This window comes from Carlito syrichta, unplaced genomic scaffold (assembly GCF_000164805.1).
Source record: "Carlito syrichta isolate Samal-C Ts95f unplaced genomic scaffold, Tarsius_syrichta-2.0.1 Scaffold314849, whole genome shotgun sequence".
Taxonomy (NCBI): Eukaryota; Metazoa; Chordata; class Mammalia; order Primates; family Tarsiidae; genus Carlito; species Carlito syrichta.
The window spans coordinates 140600-152998 of record NW_007258945.1 but is presented as its reverse complement, the minus strand read 5'-3'; the positions used below and the strand labels follow the sequence as shown (position 1 = coordinate 152998).

The following is a 12399-nucleotide window of genomic DNA, read 5'->3' as shown; positions in this document are numbered from 1 at the left end:
AGTAGCCAGAATTACAGGCATGCGCTACCACGCCCGGCTGATTTTTTGAGTTATTGTAGAGATGAGATCTCTCCAAGTTGCCCAGGTGGGTCTCGAACCCGCGGGCTCAGGCAATCCACTCACCTCAGCCTCCCAAAGGCACAGGATTACAGGCTGAGCCACCGAGCCTGGCTAGTTTTGATTTTTTTTAAAGATCACCATATTACCTATAATAATATCAGGATAAAAGAACACAGTGAGTCAAAGTACTAATAGGGGGCTGGTGGTAGATTTAGTCAGGATGAGTAATGGAAATTGAATTTTAAAAGAGAGAGAGAGAAGCATAGATGCAACAGGTAAGCAGATTCAGGACCTTAGCAATAGTCCATTAATTATTCATCCTAGTGAGTTGGCCAGATGACATGTCTCTACTTCCTTCCTGATTCACACAGTTCCCTGTCTTGCTGCACCTGGAGTAAGCCTGAGTCTTGTTGGTAAAAGAGGTGAATGACTCCCAGACTTCCCAATTTGAGCCCTCCTTCCCCCTACCTGTTCTTCTTTCTCTGGATGACTTTTCCTTCCCACTATCCCAGGATGCTTTGCGTCCTCTTGCTTCTAACTCTTTTCCCCAGTTCTTGCTCTGGGAATAAAGCTTCCAAGGGATGCACAATAAGGATGGAACTCCCCTGCAGAGGGTGCATACTACCTGTCTCCCCAGGCGATTTGCATTTTAAAGGGATTTACGCTTGGAATTATAACTCTGTCTGGAAGTTTTTTCTAGAAAAAAATCTTTGGCTAGCAGTCATTACCTATGGCATATACTCTACCTTCCAAATCCATCTCGAACTCTATACTGCCCACATCCAATATATTATCTTTCTGAATTGGAAAATCCAAGAGAAAATAGGACAAAGGAAAGAGATTGTCTCTGTTCATTTTCTTTTTTTTTTTTTGAGTTGGAGTCTCACTCTGGTGCCCAGACTGGAGTGCAATGGCCGCTCCCGGCCACCGCAGCCTCGACCCGCTGGGCTCCGGCGATCCTTCAGCCTCAGCCTTCCGAGTGGCCGGAATTACAGGCGCACGCCACGCCCGGCTGCTTTTTTGATTTATTGTAGAGATGAGGTCTCGCTGCCCAGGCGGGTCTCGAACCCGCGGGCTCAAGCAATCCACTCACCTCAGCCTCCTAAAGGCGCGGGATTACAGGCTGAGCCACCGAGCCCGGCTGTTCATTTTCTTAAGACCTTTTTTTGAGAGCTGGATCAGGACAAAGTGACTCTTGGTGTGCACACCGTCCTTGTGTGTGGCTGATTCACAGGCCATGGTGCTGCTGGGATTAGAATTGCGCTTCATGTGTTCCACAGTCTGCATCACTTGCTTATGTTAATACGTCTCCTCAATTTAGGAAGCTAGTTTCCACTCCTTGGCTCTTAGTACCCAGTGATCTCATTTTTAATAGGATTCGTGTAACCCAATATACTCTACTAACTAATTTCCGCTTGTGTCTCCTGGGTCTGGTGTCTGGAGCTTTGAGGATCCCCAAACTGTTTGGGTGCGTTCGCAAGTTTGGTAACTTGCCATCGTCTCACTTTATTTACTAACACCGATGGCAAGGTCACCACCAGTCAATCATGGACATTGTGTGTGTGATTCTGAGATCAGTTCTTTTGAGAAGTGCCTTCTCTTACAGAGAAATAATCCCTCAGACCGCAGTAACACAACTGTGTCACCCATATCAGCAAGATAGCGCTTCTCCATTCACTCAGGCCCTCGCTAGTGGAGTCAAAAACACGCTTCCTTGAGCACAGAAGAGTTGGATGTTACTGCAGATTTTACGTGGTGACGAGAAGGCTGGCAGAAGGACAAGTTTAACTAAGTGTAATTTCTAAGAAGGCCAATTCAGTGGATTCAGCTGGCTCAACTCTCACACCCAGCCTGTTGTCATATGCCAAATTATGCAGCAGCTGGTCCATGATAAATAATTTAAAAGATAATCTGCGAAAATTTTGGTTGTCTTTTGTCTTCCCTTCCCCACCAGATTTCTTTGTAGTCTTTTCCCTCCCTCCCCTCCCCTCCCCTCCATCTCCCTCTGTAGTCCTCTCCTCACGCCTTCTTTCCTCTTTTCCCCCCCTTGGCCCTTCTGGTCTTCTGCCCTTCCTCCCTGTTTCCCCCCCCTTCCTCCCTCCCTTCTTTGTCTTCCCTCCCTCCTCCCCCCTCCTCCTCCTTTCTTCTTCCACCCTTCCTCCCTGGCTTCCCTCCCTGCCATGTCTAGGTTCTCCTTCAGTGTTTCCCCAATTACAAAAATAACTAGGGTGGAGAATGGGTCTTGCGTGGGGAAGAGAAAGTGTGATCATTCACCTTACAAGAAAAACAAAGAACATTCTCTGGGTGAGTGGTTTCACCTACTAGAAGGAAGTGACAGGAACTTGGAAGAATTTCTAACATGGTGGGGTTTACGTGTGTCATAGTAGAGAAGCCTACGGAAACTAATAATTAGGAAACAAATCTGATTCCCGAGTAATAATTTACCTGGCAAATTTTGTAGAGGCCTTGAAGTGAATGAACTAGGTATTTCTAATTCTACATGGACTCAAACTGTTTTCTGCAGCTGGCAGCCGGATGGCCGTGCATTTGAGACAGGTATATTGATGTATTTTCATGCCTCATTTGCAGAAGAATTGGGTTTTTCGTCTCCCAGAGGAGGCTGATCAGAGGTAGCCTTCTATCTTAGGCCCAGAGATTGATTCTGTATTTTGTTACATAATATACTTTTAAATAATTTAAAACATAGACTTGTTTTTTAATTTAATGAAGATTTATAGTATCTAGGTGAAGCCCCCAAATGGAAAGATTATATTAACCAATCTCTTAACTCAACCTTTATGACTTAAGGTTTGTTGAGTGTCCAAGGAAAAAGTGTACATGTTAACCAACTTTTTTTGGCCTTAGGTACAATTGGTATTATCATCGGGATGCAAGGAATAGTAGTCTTTTCTGAGTATCAGGAGAAATATTGACTGTTGGTAGTTTGATACGGCTTTTCAAAAGAGTAGAATCTCTTGTAAAGTAGAAAATGTATCACACTCTCAGCAGGAAAAAAAAAATGCACTGACGGATGGCTTTTTTTTTTTTTTTTGTCTGTGCCTTTCAGACTCTTTGCCAAGAACTAGAAGCAAAGTTTTATGAAGGGACTTTTAATTGGGAAAGTGTCAAACAGCACGACGCAGCTAGCCTGCTGAAGCTCTTCATCCGGGAGCTGCCCCAGCCTCTGCTCGGTGTAGAATATCTGAAAGCCTTCCAGGCTGTCCAAAGTAAGTGCTGTCCCTCTTCGAAGCAGCCCTTGTGCTGGTGCCATCCGTGTTCATTGTTTTAATGACACTTGGTGTCAACAAAGAACATAACCAGCTGTATTTGGATGGACATATCGACTCACTGATGTCAGTGGGTGCTGGGATGCCACGTGTTGTTTCGCTTTTCTCTTGTAAATATGCATCTCTTGAGTAAATAGATAACAGAATGTTCTCTTCCAGTAGAGATTAATTGCATGACATTTAAGCAAAACAATATATTTCAGTGTTAAAACCTGGAAACTTCACGCTTCTCTTATAATAGAATGAGTCATAGAAGATCTCTGCTGCCATTTTCTTGCCAAGTGTTAAAAGCAACACTTACTGGAGAAGCCATGGATTAACAGTTATCATAAAAGCACAAGGAGATGTGTAGAGTCGGAGCATTTCCTGAAAAATGTAGCTTCCGAGACTGTCACGCGGAAACACGGAGCAAGCATTTTGCTGCCGCATTGGTGGAAGATCACAAACTTCTGTCTTGCTGTTTGTCGTCTTGGGAAAGCTCCAAATTAGTCTCGAATAGTTCCCAGTTCCTTCTCCAGTGAACACAGATCTCAGGTTTATGTCCTGACAAAATGATCGATCCCTTTTGTTCCTAGAGGCCATCAAAAAAGGGAAAATACCATCATCCCATTCAAGTAACCTTATCCTTAACTTTTAAACTGGAACACCTTTGAGAGTGAAGGGGGTCACTGTTAATCATTACGGTGAGCTAGTATCCTTCGGAACCTTTCCAGGCTATTCTTAAAGCATGCACTATTGAGATGGTTTGTGAGTCATTTCAACCTCAGATCATAACATTTCTTCAGAGTTTCTAGAATACTTTTTTTTTTTTTTTTTTTTTAGTTGAAGTCTTACTCTGTTCCCCAGGCTGGAGTACAGTGGCATGATCATGATGATCACAGCTCACAGCAGCCTCGACCTCCTGGGCTCAGGTGATCCTTTCACTTCTGCATCCTGAGGATCTGGGACTATAGACATGTGACACCACCCCCGGCTATTTTTTTAATTTTTAATTTTCTCTGTTGACCAGACTGATCTCGAACTCCTAGGTTCAAAAGATCCTCCTGCCTCAGCTTCCCAAAGGGCTGGGATTACAGGTGTGAGCCACCACACCTGATTATGATTAAACATAATCATGTTATGTTGAAAGTATTTTTTATTAACAATTTCATCTTTAAATGGAAGGAACAATTTTCTATTTAAAATGGTTTGTAGTGGTTAAATTGTGTATATGTTTCCCGGTAGGGACTTAAAGGACCAAATGTATTGCTGAAAAAGAAATGTGCAATGACTCTATATATTCACAAGTATTACTTAATTAAGCGAGGATACTGAAATGGAATGGTGAAAATGGTAGTATCAATGATAGTAACGCACCTCTTATAATTCTTTTTTTTTGAGTTGGAGTCTCATTCCTTCACCCAGGCTGGAGTGCAGTGGCACGCACCCTCACAGCCACCCCAGCATCAACCTTCTGGGCTTCAGCAGTTCTTCCGCCTCACCCTTCCAAGTAGCCGGAACTACAGATGAGCACTACCACGTCTGGCTATTTTTTATTTTATTGCAGAGACAAGGTCTTGCCAAGTTGCCCGGGCTGGTCTCGAACCCGCGGGCTCAGGCAATCCACTTACCTTGGCCCCCCAAAGTGCTGGGATGACAGACTGAGCCACCAAGCCCGGCCTTCTCTTAGACTTTGTAATTTTTCTCATTTATTCCGTAAACATTTATTGAACACCTCTGGTGTTCAGGGCCTTGTTTTCCATATTCCTGCTGGAATTAATGCACTCTTGCCATCTACTTGGTAAAGAAAACCGTTAAAAGAAAACAAACTTCACTGTGACAGATGCACCCTGATACCCGATCGTGGAAGGTCCGATCCTCTGTGTCTTTTCATTGGGGAATAATTATCACGCAGAAGTTAAGATTATTTCCACAGCATGGTTGTGTGTCTGCAAACATAAGGCCGCTCGTCATCTGATCGCAGTTGGAAGTGAGCATTCGGAGAGAGAGGAATCTCCTCACAGCAGCTGCTTCTGCTGATCTCCCACAAACACACTCTCAACAAGGCTTGCTGCTCAGTCGTTGTGGCTTACATTTTACAGTCGTGTTTGTGCCAAATAACTTTTTTTCCCTATAAAATGAAAAAAGAAAAGTAAAATGTTCAGTAAAGAAAAGAGTTCCATTTGTTTAATCTGTCTGCAGATCTTCCAACCAAGAAGCAACAGCTACAGGCTTTGAACCTTCTTGTTATCCTCCTGCCCACTGCAAACAGGGACACATTAAAGGTCAGTGTGGTTAATTTACATTAAATATCCTGTAGAATGAAGCAGTGTCGTTTTTCGTTATTTGGGGTGAAACAATATGATATGTGTCTTGCCAACGCTGCTCCTAAGAGCTTGTAAAGAAAAAGCCAACTTTTAAGGACTGGGGATGAGAGAAAGTCTTCCACTCTTCATTCATTTATTAGGTTGTTATGTTATTAATAGTACGAGGTGGGTTTTTGGTTTTTTAATTTTTACGATAACGTCTCTTCTTCCAACACGGATGGCCGAGGTTCATGTGTTAATGGAAACATGAGTACTTTTTTTCTGTATTTTCCAAATTTTATTTCATGGGCATGTGTCAGTAAGGGGGAATATAAGTGTTCAAAACAAAAATCCTAAGGTTCATCTAATAGAATCCACTACTGCCTAATTATACAACAGTTGTTTGTAGTTCAACGTGGTAGAGTTTGAACTAAGTCATAATGGTGATTTGAAGTGTTTGTTAGCCAAAAGATGAACCAATGCAAACAAATTCTAGTTATTTCCCTAAGGGCTCATCCTTAGTTTCTGATTTATGTCATCTTTCTGAGGTGATTTGGTCTGATATTTTTTGATTCCATACCATTTATTATAAGCGTTGTCAGAGACTCTTATAATCAGTGGATTATTGTTCCACTCTGATTTATTTTCCTTAATGGCAGAAGTTTACAGAGTAGTTGTGTAAAATGTCTAATCATAAACTTTTATAAAAGAAAAAGAAAGACATGCATATATGTTTATATATATATAATTTTGAAAAAGTATTTAAGTTTTGCCATTGCCTTAAAGCAATTTTTAAAAAATATATGAGTAGGGCAAGGGCCTTTTTATCGTCTACATTTTTTTTTCTATTTAAAATGAAATCTCATGAAAAGAATTTTCATGTCAAGAAAACAGAAACCACCAGTTGGTAAATCTTGGAAAGTTTTTCCTGTGACTCATTAAAACTCTTTGAATTGTAGAGACATGAGTGATTGTTCTTTAATGCCCCTGGAATGAATATTAATACTAAACTTTTCTGGATGAAGCAGCTTGTGAGGATTACTAGAGGCAAAACACTACATCCATCACAGAAGATCTTCCAAAGAGTATTCCCTTTACAGTCAAATAAAAAGCCTTTCGTTTCCCTGGTTGTCAAATGAGTAACCCAGAAGGCAGCATTAGATTTTGTTTTGATTTATTTTTGAGACAGAGGCCAGCTCCAGAAAGAATCACATTCAAACACTGTGTGACCAGGACTGCCGTGTAAAGGCGTGTAGGTTGTGGCCAAAACAAGGACATTTAGCCCAGGACAAAGCGGGGCTTAATAGCCAACCTGTCTGTCCTCTGTTTGCCTGCCATGTCCTTGACACAGGGCCTCAACTATAGGACTTGGAAAGAGGAAGGAATGCCTTTTTCTTGCTGATTTTTTTTCTTGTCACATGTTTGGATGACAGCTCTGTGAATGAGCAGCATAAGGTGGGAATTGAAAGACACATGACTGACTTGAAATGTACCTGTTTTTAATTAAGTGCGTAAAGTTGTGGGAGGAGGGCCTTGTTCTAACACGGCCGCCACTGGACAAGGCTGGTCTACAACTCTTCTTTGGACTTTGTTTTCAAAGTTGTAGGCACGTTCTTTTAAAAATTCTGTTTGGGCTAGACGCGGTGGCTCAGCTTGTCATCCTAGCACTTTGGGAGGCCAGGGCGAGTGGATGCCTGAGCCCGCGGGTTCGAGACCAGCCCAGGCAATTTGGTGAGACCTCGCCTCTACAATAAATACAAAAATTATCTGGGCATGGTTGCACACACCTGTAGCCCCGGCTACTTGGAAGACTGAGGCGGAAGGATCTCCTGAGCCCGACAGGTCGAGGCTGCAGTGGCTGTGAGCATGCCACTGCACTCCAGCTTGGGTGACAGAGTGAGACTCGGACTAAAAGAAAAGAAATTCTGTTTAGACTGGGTGCAGTGTCTCACGCCTGTAATCCCAGAACTTTGGGAAGCCAAGATGAGAGGATTGCCGAGCCCATAGGTTCGAGACCAGCCTGGGCAACTTGGCAAGACCTCATCTCAAAAAAAAAAAAAAATAGCCAGGTGTGGTGGCACGTGCCTGTAGTTCCAGCTACTGGGAAGGTTGAGGCAGAAGAATCACCTGAGCCCAGCAGATCGAGGCTGTGGTGGCCGTGAGTGTGCCACTGCCCTCCAGCCTGGGTCACAGAGTGAGACACCGACTCCAAAAAAAAAAAAAAAGAATTCTGTTTACACTTGAACACCTATCATAATACTAGAAAAAAGGGATTGGCAGTAGCGGGACACTGCCAGGGGATGGTTGGGGGTACGTAACATCAATAAGGATGCTGGATCTTAGTCCAGACAAAGTGAGGTCCAATGGGAGGCCTCCAAACGTCACCTGTACCTAAACCACTTATGTACACAATCCTGACTTGTACCCTACAACTTTAAAATAAAGTAAAATTAAAAAAAATATATCTGTTTTTAAAATTTTTAGGGTAAATTTACCTTTTTTTTTTGAGTTGAAGTCTCACTTTGTCGCCCAGGCTGGAGTGCAGGTGGCACACTCACGCCCACCCCGGCGTTGACTTGCTGGGCTCAGGTGATCCTTCTGCCTCAGCCTTCCAAGTGGCTGGAACTACAGGTGTGCGCCACTATGCCCGGCTAATTTTTTTATTTATTTTAGAGGTGAGGTCTCAGCAAGTCACCCAGGCTGGTTTCGAATGCATGGGCTCAGGTGATCCTCTCGCCTCGGCCACCCAAAGTGCTGAGATTACAGGCTTGAGCCACCATGCCTGGCCAGAAATACTCTTTTATTGGTCAAAAATTGGGAGATGTAAATAAGTAATTTTACTTACCTAAGCTTTAGTGATTTAATTAGCCAGCTCTGATAAGGTTGCAAATAAATTACTGTGCTGGGACCCCCTAATCTGGTTTTCAGAGAGTCGGTTCAGTGATATTTCTACCACACCAGGTCGGTGATAGGGTAAATGTTTTTTGAAACAAGAAATCCTTACAGTTTAAATAAAGAGGAAATACTGCAGTTCCTTCAGCAAGGGCTAGGCTAACATCTTATTAACTTCATATCAACACTCTCTCTCTTACTCTCTCTTACTCTGATGGTAATATTTTGAATAACCCTATTGCATATGCACACCACAATTAAAATGGTTTATTACCTAATCTCTGTAATTTATGCTCATAAAACAAGAGATACACTGGTCCCTGAACAATTACTCTGGTCTCTGTGGAACAAAATTAAATATTTTTTTCTAAACTTCACCAATTAATCTTTTGTCCTCATTTGAGAACATGTTGTTTTATATAACTTTATGCTTGGATTACAATTTAACTTTCTGAGCACTGTACCAGAAATTAGATACATAAATCTCATTGTTAGCTATTAAAGTTCTGCTTTAGGTCTTTAATTTGTTTCAAATGTTCAAGGTCTGTACAGCTGCTAAACTTCATTTAAGATCAACCTGTTAGTACTTAGAGGAATGGATTTTTTTTTTTTTTTTTACCCTGCAAGTTTTTGAAAGATAGACACTGAGTTTTGTTTATTTGTTTCATTTTGGTACTGTATATTTGGCCTTGTTGGGGCAGAGATTTTAGGCTAAATATGAAAACATGATTCTTTTAGTAGTTGAGTTCAGAAACAAAAGCCAGATAGACTTGCAATTAAATTCCTTCTCTACCGTTTGCTAGCTCAGTGACTTCTAGTAAGTCACTTATATGCTTTAAAACGTTATTTTGTCATCTGTAAAATGGGGGAAATTGCAGTGTCTGTGTCCAGTAAGGATTAAGATGATCCCGTAAAGCACTTAGTACACTACCTCGTCCACAGAGAACATTGAATACCTGTGCAATTGTTATTATTATTCTACACCAAATTAATTTAAGAAGACAAGTGAAGAGCTTGAAGCCTTAAGCCCTATCAAAATAGGAGACCTCACTTACCTGTGGATTTTGTGGAGGTTAGCTTCAGAGAACAATGAGTGTCTGCAGTAGGTGGAAATAGTTGGCATCAGGCTGAGCATAATCAAGCCTATTCTGGCAAAAAGTCCCTTTTTGTTCATTCATTCATTCATTTAAAAAAAATTCCCTTCTTTTTGGTCTTTCTTCACTTTTCCTCTTTCCCCAATCACAGTATTCCTTTTTTTAATTTTTATTTAAATGAGATGAGATCTTGCTATGTTGCTCAGATTGGATTCAAAGTCCTGGACTCAAGTCATCCTCCCGTCTTGACTTCCCAAGTAGCTAGGGCTACAGGTGAGCGCCACCACATCCAGTTCTTTCTTTTTAGGTTTCAGGTCAGCCAGCTGTTGAGTGTCTTAAAGCAAATAAAACTGAGTTTGAATGAGGCTTTTTGAAGGAATTCTTTTTTTTTTTCTTTTTAATCTTTAGAGTGAAAAATACAGCGTTTCCAAACAAGTGAATGTTTGTATGATATTTTAAACTACTTTTCAACTTTCTCTGGCTCCCACAGGCCTGAGGTCTGATTCTTCTCCACTCCTCCCTCTGGTACCTGGTTCAGATCGGTGCTCGCTCTGTGTCACTCCCCCTTGCCCATCCTCTTTAGGAGAAGCAAATGGCCATCTCAGGGTGCCTCACAAAATGGAGACGCTTTGATGACAAGACATGTTGGATGTAGCTGACTGTGGTTATGCACACCTTATTTTTTTATATCAAACAAAAATTCAATATAGAACCATGCTTTAATGTCTTATCTTCACATGTTACACAAATCTCAAAGTGTCACTTCTGTTTCAGGCCCTGCTTGAATTTCTCCAAAGGGTAATAGATAATAAAGAGAAAAATAAAATGACGGCCATGAATGTAGCCATGGTCATGGCCCCGAATCTCTTTATGTGTCATGCATTGGGTTTGAAGTCCAGTGAGCAGCGAGAATTTGTCATGGCAGTTGGGACAGCAAATATCATGCACTTATTGATTAAATATCAAAAACTTTTGTGGACAGTAAGTATATATCTTTAAGCTCTATTAATAACTATATAATTTCCTAGCATAACTGTTTGTAATGATCTTGAACATAATTTTATAAAGCTGATAGAAAAATGTAATGTGCTTTTTTTATAATAGTTTAAAAAATATGCAGCATGTTTGGTGTCAGCTTTTTTGTTTGGTTGGTTTTTTTTTTTTTTTTTTTTGAGTTGGAATCTCATTCTGTCGTCCAGACTGGAGAGCAGTGGCCGCTCCTGGCCACTGCAGCCTTGACCTGCTGGGCTCTGGCGATCCTTCTGCCTCAGCCTTCCAAGTAGCTGGAACTACAGGCGTGCGCTACCACGCCTGGCTAGTTTTTGATTTATTGTAGGGATGAGCTCTCACAAAGTTGCCCAGGCAGGTCTCGAACCCGCGGGCTCAGGCAATCCACTCACCTCAGCCTCCCAAAGCGCGGGATTACAGGCTGAGCCACTGAGCCCGGCTTGGTGCCAGCTTTGTAAAATTATATTTAAAATTTGTGAATGCAGAAAATAATAAAGGGGTTTTTATTCACATAGATTAAAAGGACCTTGTGAATTTCATTTATTTATTTACTTATTTAGAGTCGAGATCTCATTTGCGGCCTTGACCTCCTGGGCTCAGCCTCCTGGGTCGCTGGGACTACTGGCACACACCATCACACCCAACTAAGTTTTCTTTTTTCTTTTTTGTAGAGACGAGGTCTCATTATGTTGCCTAGGCTGGTCTTGAACTCCTGGGCTCAAGCAGTCCTCCTTGCCTCAGCCTCCCAAAATGCTAGGATTAGAGGCATGAGCCACTGCACCCAGCTGTGCTTCTATTTTAGAATTATGAAATTATGTCAAGAAGATATGCTTTGTAAGAAGTAACTTCGTGGTTCTGCCCATATTCTCTTTTCTCAATATTTAGGACAGTTGTTGTTTTAAAAATTCCTGCCATCTGAGCTTCAGGTTATTCAGTTATTTTTCATAGACCTTTATTTTGTACTCTGATCGCTGAGGACATCTTAAAAATGAATTCCTCTGTTTTACTTTTATTTTGAGCTGGGTTTTTGGCATTAATCAGGACATGGTGGTGAATGAGAGGCTTAGTTGATTAAATTCCTATTTTCTACGGAATTTCCTAATTTTTCTGAAAGTCATCTTACAGACATTTAGAAAAATGACAAAGAAATTCCAAGCAAAATTATAATATTGAATATTTCAGTCTCTCATTTAAGGAACTGCCAGATATTAATTTGCTAAAGAGACAGAGTAATGACATCTAGATCCTGAAGTCTTTATTTACCTTCATCTTCTATAAAAAGGCAACTGATATAGATGATCTCAAATTTGGTTTTTCTAAAAAAAATTAATGACCATTTATTTAGTCTCCATTTTTGAAATTACAACCTTATTTCATGGTTACGTTTTGGTCACTTAACATATTCTGTGTTTGCTCATGTGATTTCTTAGAATACGTTTTGCCTGGATTCTTGCTAGCTACCTGTCAGCTCTTGTTTCTTGGGGAGCAGTTCTTTCCCTAGTGAGAGCAGAGGCAAGCTGGTTATCAGGAGGGACTGTAGGTTAGCTCACGGGGCTGTAGATGGGTGGCTGCAGAAAGGGGACCAACGAGGTGGTGGCCTCTATTGCCAGTCACCTCAGGGAGTCTCCAGTGTGGACGTCCCTGGCATGAAGACAGCCACTATGTCCTTGAACTTGACAAAGCCTCTTTGGAACCTTCCACAGTGGGTGGTAAATTACATCACGTGGATGTTCTGCACACCTGGCCAATGAATAATGTGATGCGTTTCCTTTC

At 41.6% G+C, this 12399-nt stretch overlaps 1 protein-coding gene across 2 annotated transcripts in view; it reads left to right on the top strand.

The window, feature by feature from the left end:
- ARHGAP18 (Rho GTPase activating protein 18) overlaps nt 1-12399 on the top strand; it is a 156191-nt gene that overhangs the window by 119686 nt on the left and 24106 nt on the right. For both annotated transcript variants that reach the window (XM_008072098.2, XM_021705956.1), the window contains exons 9-11: nt 3128-3287; nt 5529-5611; nt 10393-10599. In XM_008072098.2, the coding sequence (XP_008070289.1) occupies nt 3128-3287; nt 5529-5611; nt 10393-10599 (450 nt within the window). The remainder of the gene's footprint in view (nt 1-3127; nt 3288-5528; nt 5612-10392; nt 10600-12399) is intronic.